This window comes from Balaenoptera borealis (assembly GCF_965194805.1).
Source record: "Balaenoptera borealis genome assembly, chromosome: 20".
Taxonomy (NCBI): Eukaryota; Metazoa; Chordata; class Mammalia; order Artiodactyla; family Balaenopteridae; genus Balaenoptera; species Balaenoptera borealis.
Window position 1 is genome coordinate 45,226,047 of NC_138879.1, and position 12,503 is coordinate 45,238,549.

The 12,503-nt window shown below is 51.2% G+C and overlaps 1 protein-coding gene across 12 annotated transcripts in view; it reads left to right on the forward strand.

The window, feature by feature from the left end:
- Nucleotides 1-2,513: 2,513 nt before the first annotated feature.
- Nucleotides 2,514-12,503, forward strand: part of FOXN1 (forkhead box N1) — a 31,408-nt gene continuing 21,418 nt past the window's right edge. For 2 of the 12 annotated variants that reach the window (XM_082372704.1, XM_082372712.1), the window contains exon 1: nt 6,788-7,191. In XM_082372704.1, the coding sequence (XP_082228830.1) occupies nt 7,006-7,191 (186 nt within the window). In that variant the 5' untranslated portion in view covers nt 6,788-7,005. The other 10 variants (XM_082372713.1, XM_082372714.1, XM_082372710.1 and 7 more) reach the window with 9 other exon arrangements.

Genomic DNA, 12,503 nt, shown 5'->3' on the forward strand with positions numbered 1-12,503 from the left:
CATGCACACAGTGTCAGACCTGAGTGTGCCCAGAAGTACAGAGAAGCTCACACACACTGAGACACAGATTCTGGCACAGACACGCCCAGCATCACTTTATAGCTCCACAGACTTAATGCACACCCATGGAGACACATGTGAGCATGGTAACAGAAATGTAAATACTTGCACACTCACAGTCACACACACACACACACACACCCCGGCATTGCTCCTCCCCATCTCCACAACCATGCCTCCTGCAGCAGGAGGGATTAAGGTGAGACAGGAGAAGCCTGCCCTCCCCACCCAGCAGGACTCGAGCTACAGCCCTCACCACTGGTCCCCCCCACCAAGCTCTCAGCTTGGAAACTCCCTGGATTTCCCAGAGGGTCAGCCACCCAGAACTGGCTCAGACCTCCCAACCCAGCGCCCTTGTCACACACCTTCCACGGCCCTGGCCAGTGCTCCTCTGATCATCTACAGCCAAGGAGCTGCCTGCTCTCCCCCAGGAAGCCCGTCCTGACTAACTCCAGACCTCGCCAGCCCTTCCTTGACCTGGGGTCCTTGGGCCTCAGGGCCTCCTGACAGCCATGCTTGGGCCCTGTCCCTCTGCAGATGTTCTTAGGGTCTTCCATGCCAATGGAGTGAGACTTGGAAGGCCTGGGAAGTGGCAGGCTCAGTCTTGGGAATTCACTTTTGGAAGACAAGTTCAGCTCACATGAACACAAGTAGACAGGGAATTCCCTGGCTGTCCAGTGGTTAGGATTCTGCGCTTCCACTGCCATGGGCCCGGGTTTGATCCCTGGTCAGGGAACTAAGATCCCACATGCTGTGCAGTGTGGCCAAAAATAAATAAATGAATAAATTTGTTTTAATTTTAAAAAAGCTCACATTCTCTTAAAACATACACACACACACACACACACACACACACACACACACAAGTGGACAGAAGATAGCCAGTCCTGACATGGGGTGCTAGGAGGGAGCCCCCCCCTTCCATCACACTGGGACTCCCAAAAGTGGAAACACTCTTCCTTCTCCCTGGGGACACCAGACTGCCTCATGGCAGACAGTGGCCAGAGAGATTTCCCTCCCTAGTCAGGGCTGTTACTGGCTCAGAGCAGCCCAGCCCTAGGCAGAGCTCAGCAACAGACAGTGAACCGGTTCTGACCTCCAGTCTCCAGAGAGACAAATCTTCCCCTGGTTCCAGTCTGTTTAAACACCAAGCTACAGCCCGTCCAGGCCAGAGCCCAGCTCAGCTACATCGGCAGATCCTGAAATTAGGGTGCTGGAGTGTGTGGGACCAAACCTCCAGATGGAAGCAGCTTCCAAGGGGAGCAGAGACGACTTTGCAATAGCTAGAACTGAGGGTAGACACCAGGACAGACTTTCTGGGTCTAGGAGAGAATTCTGAGGGGCTGGAGAGGATGAGAAAAGGAGAGGATGGTCCTGTCTGGAGGCCGAGAATGACCTCACAAATCCTCTTTCAGTCTCAGTTCCCAAGGCTCCTGCTTCTACTCCCAACTGCATGCAATGAGGAAGTAGTACTTCCCAAAGGAAAGAGGGAGTCAGAGCCCGCACCCATTCCTGGGGCAGAGGTGGGATCCTGTCTCAGGAGGGAAAGAAGTTCATCTCAGCCATAAGAGTCTCACTGTAGGAAGGTGAAAACCACAGACTCTCCTGCCAAACCATCAGAGTCTCCCTGGGACACTTGGCCCCTAAATTCATTTGCCTTTCCTTGATTTTTAATGAAGTTGAAAACTTTTCATTTGTTTATTGGCCATTTGTATTTTATCTGTGAATTGCTTACTCATGTACTTTGTCCATTTACTTAGAGGAGCTCTTTGTATATTATGAATATTAACCCTTTGTCTGTTACAAAACTTTCTTCCAGGCTGTTTTTTGTCTTTCAACTTAGTTTATGGTATATTTTGCCCTAATGAAATATTTAGTTTTTTACATAATCAACAAACATTTCTTTATGTTTTCTGCACTTGATGTCATGCTTTAAAAATGAATTCTCCATTCCATAATTATAAAAATGTTTCCTATATTTTTCTATTTATTTGTATGGTTTTCCTTTTACATTAGATCTTTAATCCATCTGGATTTTTTTAAATTTATTTTTAACATCTTTATTGGAGTATAATTGCTTTACAATGGTGTGTTAGTTTCTGCTTTGGATTTTTTAATGTATAGCATGAAGTAAGATTTAACTTTATTTCTTTCAGATGGAAAACTCACTATCCCAAGTTCACTTATTGAATTTTTATACTTTACTACTGCTTTAAAATATGTTATTATCATATACCAAATTCTCACAAATACCTAAGTTTATTCTGGACTCTATTCTCTTCCATTAATTTATTTGTTCATTTGCACCAAGATCACACTGTTTTAATTGCAGAAGCATTATTGAACTTTTTGAAATCTAGCAAGGCAAGTTCCCTCTATTAGTCTTCTTTTTCAAAAACTTCTAAGCTCTTATCATGTATTTACTCTCCCCTAAACTATATATATATGTATATATATATATCTTTTTTTTTTTTTTTTTTACTTTTTGGCCACACCACATGGCATGTGGGATCTTAGTTCCCCAACCAGGGATCCAACCCACGTCCCCTGCAGTGGAAGCGTGGAGTCTTAACCACTGGACTGCCAGGGAAGTCCCACTCTTCCCTAAACTTTAAAAAGGAATTCAGTTAGGACTCAGCGCTCTCACTGTCCTGGCCCAGGTTTGATCCCTGGTCAGGGAACTAAGATCTCGCAAGGCATGCAACGTTGCCAAAAAAAAAAAAAATCAACTTGTCAAGTTCGGGGAGTGGGGAATTAGACTTTTGATTTAAATTACATTTAGTTTAGGGGCTTCCCTGGTAGCGCAGTAGTTAAGAATCTGCCCTGCCAGTGCAGGGGACACGGGTTCGATCCCTGGTCTGGGAAGATCCCACATGCCGCAGAGCACCTAAGCCCGTGCGCCACAACTACTGAGCCTGAGCTCTAGAGCCCACATGCCACAACTACTGAAGCCTACGTGCCTAGAGCCCGTGGTCTGCAGCAAGAGAAGCCACCGCAATGAGAAGCCTGCACTCCGCAATGAAGAGTAGCCCCCTCTCACTGCACCTAGAGAAAGCCCACGCGCAGCAACGAAGACCCAACACAGCCAAAAATAAATAAATTAATTAAAAAAAATAAATTACATTTAGTTTATAGATTATTTAGAGCAGAATGGCCATCTTTACAATATTATATTGAGCTTTCCAATTCAGGAACATGATACTCCTTTATATTTATTCAGTTTATTATATGTCTGTCAGTAAAGTTCTGTTGTTTTCTTCACGTAGGTTTTATGTACTTGTTATTAAGTTTAGCCCTGGGTATTTTGTAATGTTGTTGCTATTGTGAATTGGATCTTTTGTCTCCTTATACTTTCTTTTTTTTTAAAAATTAATTTATGTATTTTTGGCTGCATTGGGTCTTCATTGCTGCACGCGGGCTTTCTGTAGTTGCTGCGAGCAGGGGCTACTTGTTGCCATGCGTGGGTTTCTCATTGCGGTGGCTTCTCTTGTTGTGGAGCACGGGCTCTAGGCGCACAGGCTTCAGTAGTTGTGGCTTGCAGGCTGTAGAACGCAGGCTCAGTAGTTGTGGTGCATGGGTTTAGGTGCTCCGCGGCATGTGGGATCTTCCCGGAACAGGGCTCAAACCTGTGTCCCCTGCATTGGCAGGCAGATTCTTAACCACTGTGCCACCAGGGAAGTCCCTCCTTATACTTTCCAGTTGGTTGTTTTAGTTGTATAGAAATGGTTTTGATTTTTCTATACTTAACATATATTCTGCTACCTTGCTAAATTCTCTCACTATTTCTAATAGTTTTACAGTTGATTATCTTGGATTTCCTAAGTAAACAATCACTTCATTTGTAATTTTTGAAGAGTTTGCCTCTTTCCTTCTCATATGTATGTCTCATTTCTTTTTCTTATCTTATCGCACTGGTTAGGACCTTCAGAATAATGTTGATTTGATAACAATGATAGCAGCCTCCAATTTACAACTTTATTGGTTCTCTGGCCAGAGTATCCATAATGAAATACCTGTGAGTCTAGAAAACAATTAACCCTGTATACATCAGATAGGAGCAATTAGCAAACACACTAGAAGGTCCTGACAGCTGCCCTTTCACTGTGAAACTCCACTGGTTATCAGGTTAAGGGGGCAGGGCTTTTATTGCTAATATGAGTCCTAGAGAAAGGTGGATTAAGTCAGGTCTCCTATTCTAGCCCCAGAACACAACTCCTATACCCAAGCAGGCAAGCCAGCACATCCTCATTTCCCACCCAGCACCACTGGGCTTGATAAATAGAAAGGGGACACATGTCTGTTGAACATCTACTATATACCAGGGATAGTGTTGAGAACTTTAAACATAGTCTTATTTAATCCACAACAATTCTGTGGGTGACTAATATCGTTCCTTTGTTAAGAGATGAGAAAACTGAGGCACAGAGTGGTAAGTATGGAAGATGACACAGCTAACCTCACTCACAGATGAGTTCATTGTTATCTGCCTCAGCACCATCTTTTTGAAATGGATATTCCCTGCCTAGACCAAGAAGTCTCCAAATGTTTTAGTCTACTCTACACTGGTGCCAGATGACCACCAGGACCCCCCTGCCAAGGTTGACATTACTTCCCTCCTTGGAATGAGACAGAGTAAGTAGGGCGGAGCTGACCTATCCACACTCTCCAGCCAGAAGACAAATCCCAGGCTTTGCTGGGCACTCTACCACTACATACCTGGAGCCTTTAGTTCTAGGAAGAGATATAAGTGGGCTTAGAGGCCAGAACAAGGGGGGAGGGAGAGGAGGGAAAGAATGGCCTGGGATAGGAGACAGGGGTGGGGCAAAGAAGATGAAAAGGGAACAGTGAGTAGGAGATGGGGACAAGGTCTGGGCCGGGAGCCTGGGTCCTGGCGGGAGCAGTGGGGACCAGTTTCCAGGGCTCTCCAGGCACTCCACCTCCAGTGGGGGCTCTGAGCCACAGGGTCCACTCTGAGGGGACCAGGACCGGGGCCACAACCACATAAATTTGTTTCCATCCTCCAGACCATAAAGAGTGGCCGTGGGATCACAACACAGAACAGGGGCCCCCATCTCCACCTGCTCAGACACACAGATACACACACAGGGCAGGATTACTGACCCAGACCAGAGACATGTGTACAGACACAAGGGTGTACACACACAGATGACACACAAGAGGGCACGGACATAGGCCTGGATAAAGGGACACAGATCCACACACAGACATGGGGAAAGACATAGACGCAGACGCACAGCAACCCAGGAGAAAAATGTGCGAACACACGGAGACACTCACATACCCACAGACACACAGAGGAAGTCACGGACACATGTACATGTGGGTGCACACACCCACACACCCAGGGAGACACCCTGAAGGTGTCAGAGGGACTGTAGAGAGACAGGCAGATGGCTGGACCTCGTGGACAGACAGTCCCCAGCAAACCTATGTTTGTGCCTGGCCCTCAAGGGGTCACAACTATTGCCTGTCCATGGCAGGCCTGAGAACCCCGGGCTGCCACCTGAAACTGCTCCCCAGAACCCCCTCGCCAGCTCCGTGAACGCACATGCAGTGGCCCAGCTCTCCTGACACACGTGTGCATGTCCCGACAGGCCTGTGCCCCACCCATGGGGGCTGACATCCCTGTTCTGCGGTGCAGGGAGGGGCCACAGGACAGCCCCCTCCGCCACAGGCCACAGGCTGTGCCCAAGGGGCCCAGCCTGGTCCAGGAGGAGGGAGGCGTTGTGGGGGACCAGGGCGTGGCCAGGGCGGGCACAGGAGCCGGTACCTGTCAAACAAGAGCCAAGGAACAAACTAGGTTCTTAGTCACCTTGCTCTTCTCCCCATTTTGGCATCAGCCCCTCGGGGCAAGGGGAAGCTGATATCATAATTATTGGCTCGCCCAGCAGCTGCCTCCCCTCACCTGATGTCAGCACAGACCCAGGACGGCCGAGCTGACGGACTGATAGACAGACGGAGCTCCTGGCCCCCCAGACCCCGGCCCCCACGCCGACCTGCTTCACTGAGCGGTAAGAGGAGACCCGGCCCAAGTCAGCCGTGGAGGCCAGCAGGGCTGGGCCAGGGAATGGGGAGGGGGGTTACCTTTTTAATGGGTCCTGGGAGTGACTGGGAGCACCTGGGTGCTCCCTTTCTTCTCGCTGCAGCTCAAGGGAGAATCAGGAAGTGGGGTGAGTGCCTGGAGGGCAAGGAGGACCCCCTCCTCCTTATTCCTCCCTCTTCTTCCTGTTCCAGGTTGTCTAATTTCAATCCTTCTTGCTGTAGAGTGGTTTTTCGTTCTGGTGTTTCGTGGATTTTGTCTGTGTGTCTCTTTGTGTTGGAGAGGGTGTGCTTAGCCACCCCGTGCTGGAAAAAAGTAAGGACACAGAGGGGCTAAAATTGGAAAACTAGAGCTGAAAGACAGGGAGGCAGATTCCCAATTTAGTGGCTTTTCCAAATGGAGAGGGAGAGCCCAGCTCTGGGGGCCAGTTGGTGCTAAGGGTGTCTGTTGATCAAGGAATCACTCACTGCCTCTAAGCAGCCTCAGCTGGGGTCTAGATGCCTGGGCCTGCGCAGAGGACTGGGCTGCAGGAAGGAGAGGGTGCAGCTGGTGGAGAAGCAGACAGGTGGCGAACAGGTGCTATGGCCACAACCTGATGCTGCACTCAAGGCAGAATCCCCCAGAGGTCTAGACCCCAGAAACCAAGAGGCCTGGTGAGCAAACCTGGGATATGCAGGGAGGTCTCAGACCCTGGACGCCTGGAGTGGTGGGTCTGGGGAGCAAAGGCCCTTAGGGAGCTGGCCAGAGCAGCAGGAAGACCCCTCTGGCTCCCATGGCTTTTCCCCACCCCCTATCCGATCAGGTAAGGTTCTGGCATTCCCCGTGGAGTCCCCAGGCCCTCCCCAAATGTCCAAAGAAGCAAGTTAGATTAAGAATAGACTCGAATGAGTGGGCGTGTTTGCCTCTTGTCTCTGCACCTACAGGTGTGGGGAAGATATGTTTGCGTGTGCATTGTGGCCCGTCACGGCTGGTCAGCGGGAAAGGACCTGGGTGAAGAGGGCACATCCTCTCGAGAAATCATCTCATCCATTCCACCTGCCTCTAGGCTGGTCGTTTCCCAAGCCAGGCAGGTCTGCCCCCTCCTCACTTTCCTAATCCCGAGGGAGGAAACTCGGGCACTCGCTCACACTCCTGAAGTCAGTCCTTCCTGGAGTCTGAAGTCTCTGCTGCTGCAGGATCCGGCTCTGCTATCGCCATAGGGTTCTCTTTTCCCTGCTGATAAAACCCAGTTCCTCTGGGCTGAAGGGAGGGTGAGAAGGGGTGGGTGGCATTGCACTCCAGTTCTGTCCCCGTCGGGCCCAGCTCAGGCCCTTTTACCACCTTGGGCATTCCCTGACCCCCAGGACGCAGGCAGTAGAAGGGCATCCCCAACCGATGGGGGCAGCACCTCTGCTCCTGGACCCCACTCTCGTGGTGGGCCAGGTAGGGCCAGAGTGGGGCTGGGTCCTGGGGAGGCTCTGGTCCTCAGGAGCGAAGGTGCTGTGAGGAGAGGCACATGTCCTCTCAGCTCCCTGCCCGGCCCCGCCCATGCCGCCTCTGCGGAGCTCAGCTCCGGGCTCCAGGGCCTGCCGAGGCACGCTGCCCTCCCAGGCCCGGCGCCTCACTCACCTCCCAGGGCCAGGAACCTGTTTTCCCGGGAATGCCAGGGAGTTCTCAAAGGACTTTAGTTCTTGATTCTGCTCCTGGGAAGGCAAGAGAAAGATTAGAGGGTTGGGGCACCCTCCCTGCTCCCCATCTTTGTCTCATCCACACACTAATCCCGTATGACCCCAACCAACAGCTGTGCCTTCATTCATTGTGAGACAGGAGAAGGCCTGGGACAGTTGAAGACAAAGGGGGAAGCCCACTGGTGACACTTGCCTTCTGGGAAGATGTCTTATGTCCCCACTTTGGTCTCAGGGAAAGCCTTCCTTTAGCCCCCATGGAGAGTTCCATCTGCCCTCTAAGAAAGTACCACTTCCCATGGGCTCTCCATCCTTTTCTGCCAGGAAGTCCTTCCTGCTGTCTAACCTCCCTCCTTCCAGCTTGAGTCTTCATGGACCGGCAGAGCCCCCACTGCCTACACAGGGCTCAAGCACCTAGCTAGAGACTGTTACTAAGTCACACTGAAATTTCTGAAGACCCTGTATACAGGAAGGGACAGAAATAACGCCCCATGCCCGCTGCCCCTCTATGAGTCTCTCTGGGTCCATCCTCTGATGAGAAGGGGGCTGTTGGGAGACATTTCTGCCTTCCTCCCCTTATTCCCCTATAACAGAGGGATGCCAGGGACAGAGGTCCCGCAGGTATGGCCTCCCCTCTTTCTTTCCCAGTCACAGCCCAGCGTCCCTGCTGAGGCCTGCAGGAGGGAGTTTTTAGCAAGCTGAGATTGGCTTCTGCAGCAGGAGAGATTGACGTTAGACTTCAGAGAGATGTTTCAGCATTTTAAATTGAGTTTAGCTGGACTATGTGACCACAGGAGGTGGTTTCCTGAGTGGGGAGGCAACCATTGGTCTGTGATGGGTGTGGCTGGGCTGGCGACATGCCCGGGAGCAGGGGAATGACAAGATGACCTCTGGGAGAGTGGATCTCAGAAGCATCAATCAAAGGTCCCTGAGTGATTTTGGTCTTTCCAATTTATTCCTTCCCATCCTTTGCCCCTTCCTCCATCTCTGTGCCCATCTCCAACCTCCACCCTTCCCTATCCATAACCTCTCTACTCCACCTCTCTTTCCTTTCACAACCCAACTCTACCCCCATTCTCATCTCTAACCCCAGTCCAGCCCTCTTCCTATCCAATCCACATCCCCAACCCCGATTTCACCTCCACCTCCACCACCTTATTTCTCTCTTTGCTTTCTCCCTCACCTCCTCAGCCCCAACTTCATCCTCATCCCTAACTCCATCTTCCCATCCCACACCATTTCCACCTCCCCAGGATGGATCTCTCCATACACCAGAGATCCCCTTTGGAGGTCAACACCCCTCATCGGTGCCCCCGCCAGGTCCTGGTATGTCCTCCACATTCTCCCAGTGTTCAGGACAAAATGGATTGGATAGGATCATCCCTGGAGAAGCCCTCAGCTTCCTGATCCTATCTGAACTTTAAAGGCTGGTTGCTGGCCAAATAGTAAAAATGAGTTCAGGTGCAACAAGACAAGTCTGATGTCCAGATGGACCTCTCAACACTGCAGGTGTGTGGCAGGTCAAGTGGGGAGATGAAGAGACGTCCTTAGAGGGCCCCAAAGGGAGGCAGTGGCAACGTTTTTGGGGGGTGCTGGGAGCATAACTGATCCTATTAAGCATGGCCAGGCTCAAGGCAAGGAGATGGACAGAAGCTAAAGTAAGGAAGCCTGCTGGGTTGTTTAGGAATGACTGCAGTCTTGAGCATCCCCAGTCTCTACCCCGCCTGTGGCTCTTGCTTAGTCAGCTCAGATTAATGGAGCCGGGGAGAGAATTAGCTGAATCGTGATCTCTCAGGGAACTTGACTCGAGAGCCAGCTGTGAGTCACAGAGAAAAGGAAACCCATGCTCTCATGGCTACTCCGAAAGTTACAGAGGGTAGGTACCACTCAAGACCCCCCAGGATGCAGCAGAGAGTTTCCCAGAGGTCTGGCCCTAACCCTCCATCCCATGCTCATGGGAGGACACATGATCAGTCTATTTCAAGCCCTGCTCCCCCAGCCTGAAACTACTGCTTCTGATAAACTACAGACAACCTGGGCACCAACACACACACACACACACACACACACACACACACACACACACACACGCCCAGAATAGGGCATGTCCCTGGAACCGGATCACCCGGAGACAGTTGGAGATCCCACCTACACTTGTAAATTCCACAGCCATGTCCCAGACTACACCAGCCCATCATTCTTGGAAGGCGTAGGACGTGCATGAGGACACACACACACACAAACACACACACACACACACACACACACACACACATCACTGTGATCAGAAAACCCAATTTTCAGACTGTTCACTTAGCAGAGGCAGAGTGACTGCAGCAGTGTTCACCGTCAGAGGTGTCCCCAGCTCCCTCTGGGAGGAGTTTCTGGAGCCCACATTGGGCCCCAAGGAGCATGTGGCTTTGGAGAAGAGGCTCAGCCTCTTGGGGCCTTCTCATGATCATATCCAATCTGCCCAAGGTGGGAAGGGTTTTGGAGAGAAAGTTCTTTGGGATGACAATGCCAAGCCCAGGAGGATCTGTGTGTGTGTACGTGTGCTCTGGATGGCTTTGGAGGAGAAGTGCCACCTGTATGTATTTGTCTGGTACTAGATCTGTATCATTAGTAGTGGTGGTGGGATTAATATCCCTAATAATAGATTGGTAATAATGAGCACTCCTTATGACAATAATATGTACAGAGCACGAGAGGCCCCTGGCTCAAGGGATGGTATGTCCCTGAGCCATCTCAAGCCCCCAGTAAGGTGAGCAGGCAGAAGGGGTTCTGGATCCCTCCTATGTGGAGCACCCAGGGAGGGGCAAATGGTTGAAGGGGCAAAGATCTCAGCCCACATCCCTCTCCTGAAATCCTATGGGCCTGGGACCCCAGGGGAGGAGGCAGGGGCGCCAGGCAAGATGGTGTCGGTTTATCTTCCTCAGAGCATTTTGACACCCTGCTTCTCACTCAGTCCCCAGGACAGCCAGGTGAGGTACGTAGGGCAAAGAAGAGGATCCCATTTTATAAAGGAGGAAATGAGGTTAATTTCTGTTGACTAGTCCACGCTGATGGCAGAGCTGGGAGAGGAGATTCTAGGGTCCTTGATCGGAAGGACTCCCTGTGCGGGAACAGGCGGGCTTTGTAAGGCAGCTGGGGGTTTCTGAGATAATAAATGCCAATCTAGGGGATGAGGTGAAACAAGGCCCCAGTCATCCCTGTGGGTCTCACCTCTCATACCCTCAGCCACCAATCACCAGCACAGCCAATTAACTCCACAGCCAGTTATTAGAGCAGCCCACAGGAGGCTGGAGGTGGGACCACCAGGCTCAGCCCTGAGCGACTTTGTTATGGGGGCAGGACTTCTGGGACACTGGATCACAGAGATAATGGGTGCTCAGAGGAGACCAATTTCATCCCACCCCCCCAGCCCCTTCCCCTACCCTCTTTAGCCAGTGTGGCTAGAAGAAGCGTGTTGTAAGGAAGGAAGAAGGCCATATTTTACCATCTGTGAAAAATCCTCCTGTCCCTTCAGTCACTGCCCACCTCACCATCCGCTCTTCGATCCCTTTCACAGCTAGGCAGACTGAGGATTAGAAGGAACTTTCTTTGGAAATCAGACCACTGCTTTCTGAACACTGCACCCTGGGAGGACTAAGCAAGCAAGGAATCCCCACCCTTCAGGAGCCCAGCTCTCTAGTCAGGCCCCAGGGGCTCTAGGTCACCTGGCTCACATACGAGTCCCTTGCCAGACCTATTCTCACCATCAGACCCAGTCATGCCTTTAAAAATTCCTGGGGAAGGTGGGGGGTGGAAGTGACCTTCTCCCTAAATTGCACATGTAAGGGTCTCATGATCTTGGAAGTGAGAATTTTGCCTCCCCCTCCCCCTGCTAAACTTGGAGGGCAAGATGACCTTGCTTCTGGGAGCAAGATCTGGAGATGGGCTCACAGCCTCAGAGCCTGAACTCCAGAGTAGGCAGGAGGGAGGAAAAGACAGGCCATGAATGACACCAAAGACCAAAAGATTCCTGGGGGTTGGGGGTGTTTAGGTGGGAAGTGTCTTGGAAAGAGTCACCTAAGGAGTAGGGAGAACCCAGCAGAGCCAATCTCTCAGACCAGGTGCCCATAGCAGAGGAGAAAAGGGGGCCTGGTAGGTGTGTCTCAGAAAGAGATGGATGGGAGCTTTGAAGGATAGCATTTCTTATTTCCTTGAAACCAGCACCTCTTTCTTCCCATCTACCAAATGAGCATCCATAGGCAGTTCAAGGACACCCATTAATCTGTCCCACTGTCCATTCATTCATCTGTCTGTCCATCTATCCAGCTTTCCATCCAGTCATTTGTCCACCCATCAATCTGTCCATCCATTGAGCTGTCCATTTCACCCACCCACCTATCCTTCCATTCATCCACCTATCCCTCCATCCATCCATCCATCATCCATCCATCCATCCAAGGATGTCAGGCCCCACTTGGTCTCCCCAGGGCTGCTGGGAAGGGCCTGTGGTCCAGTGGCATTTATGGGGCATGTGACCTGCCTGCCGGCCTGGGGAGGCAGCCCCGCCCCAGCCCTCAGGCAGGGGGCTGGTCCAGGCATGTGGGAGTATTTATACCTCGGTGGAAGCTCCTGGGGAGTTCCTGGGCTGAATGACTCCCCGAAGCCGTGATGGTTGCCATGGCCCAGAGCCTACTGTGAGTGCTTGGATTCAGCTCCTTTGGGGCCAA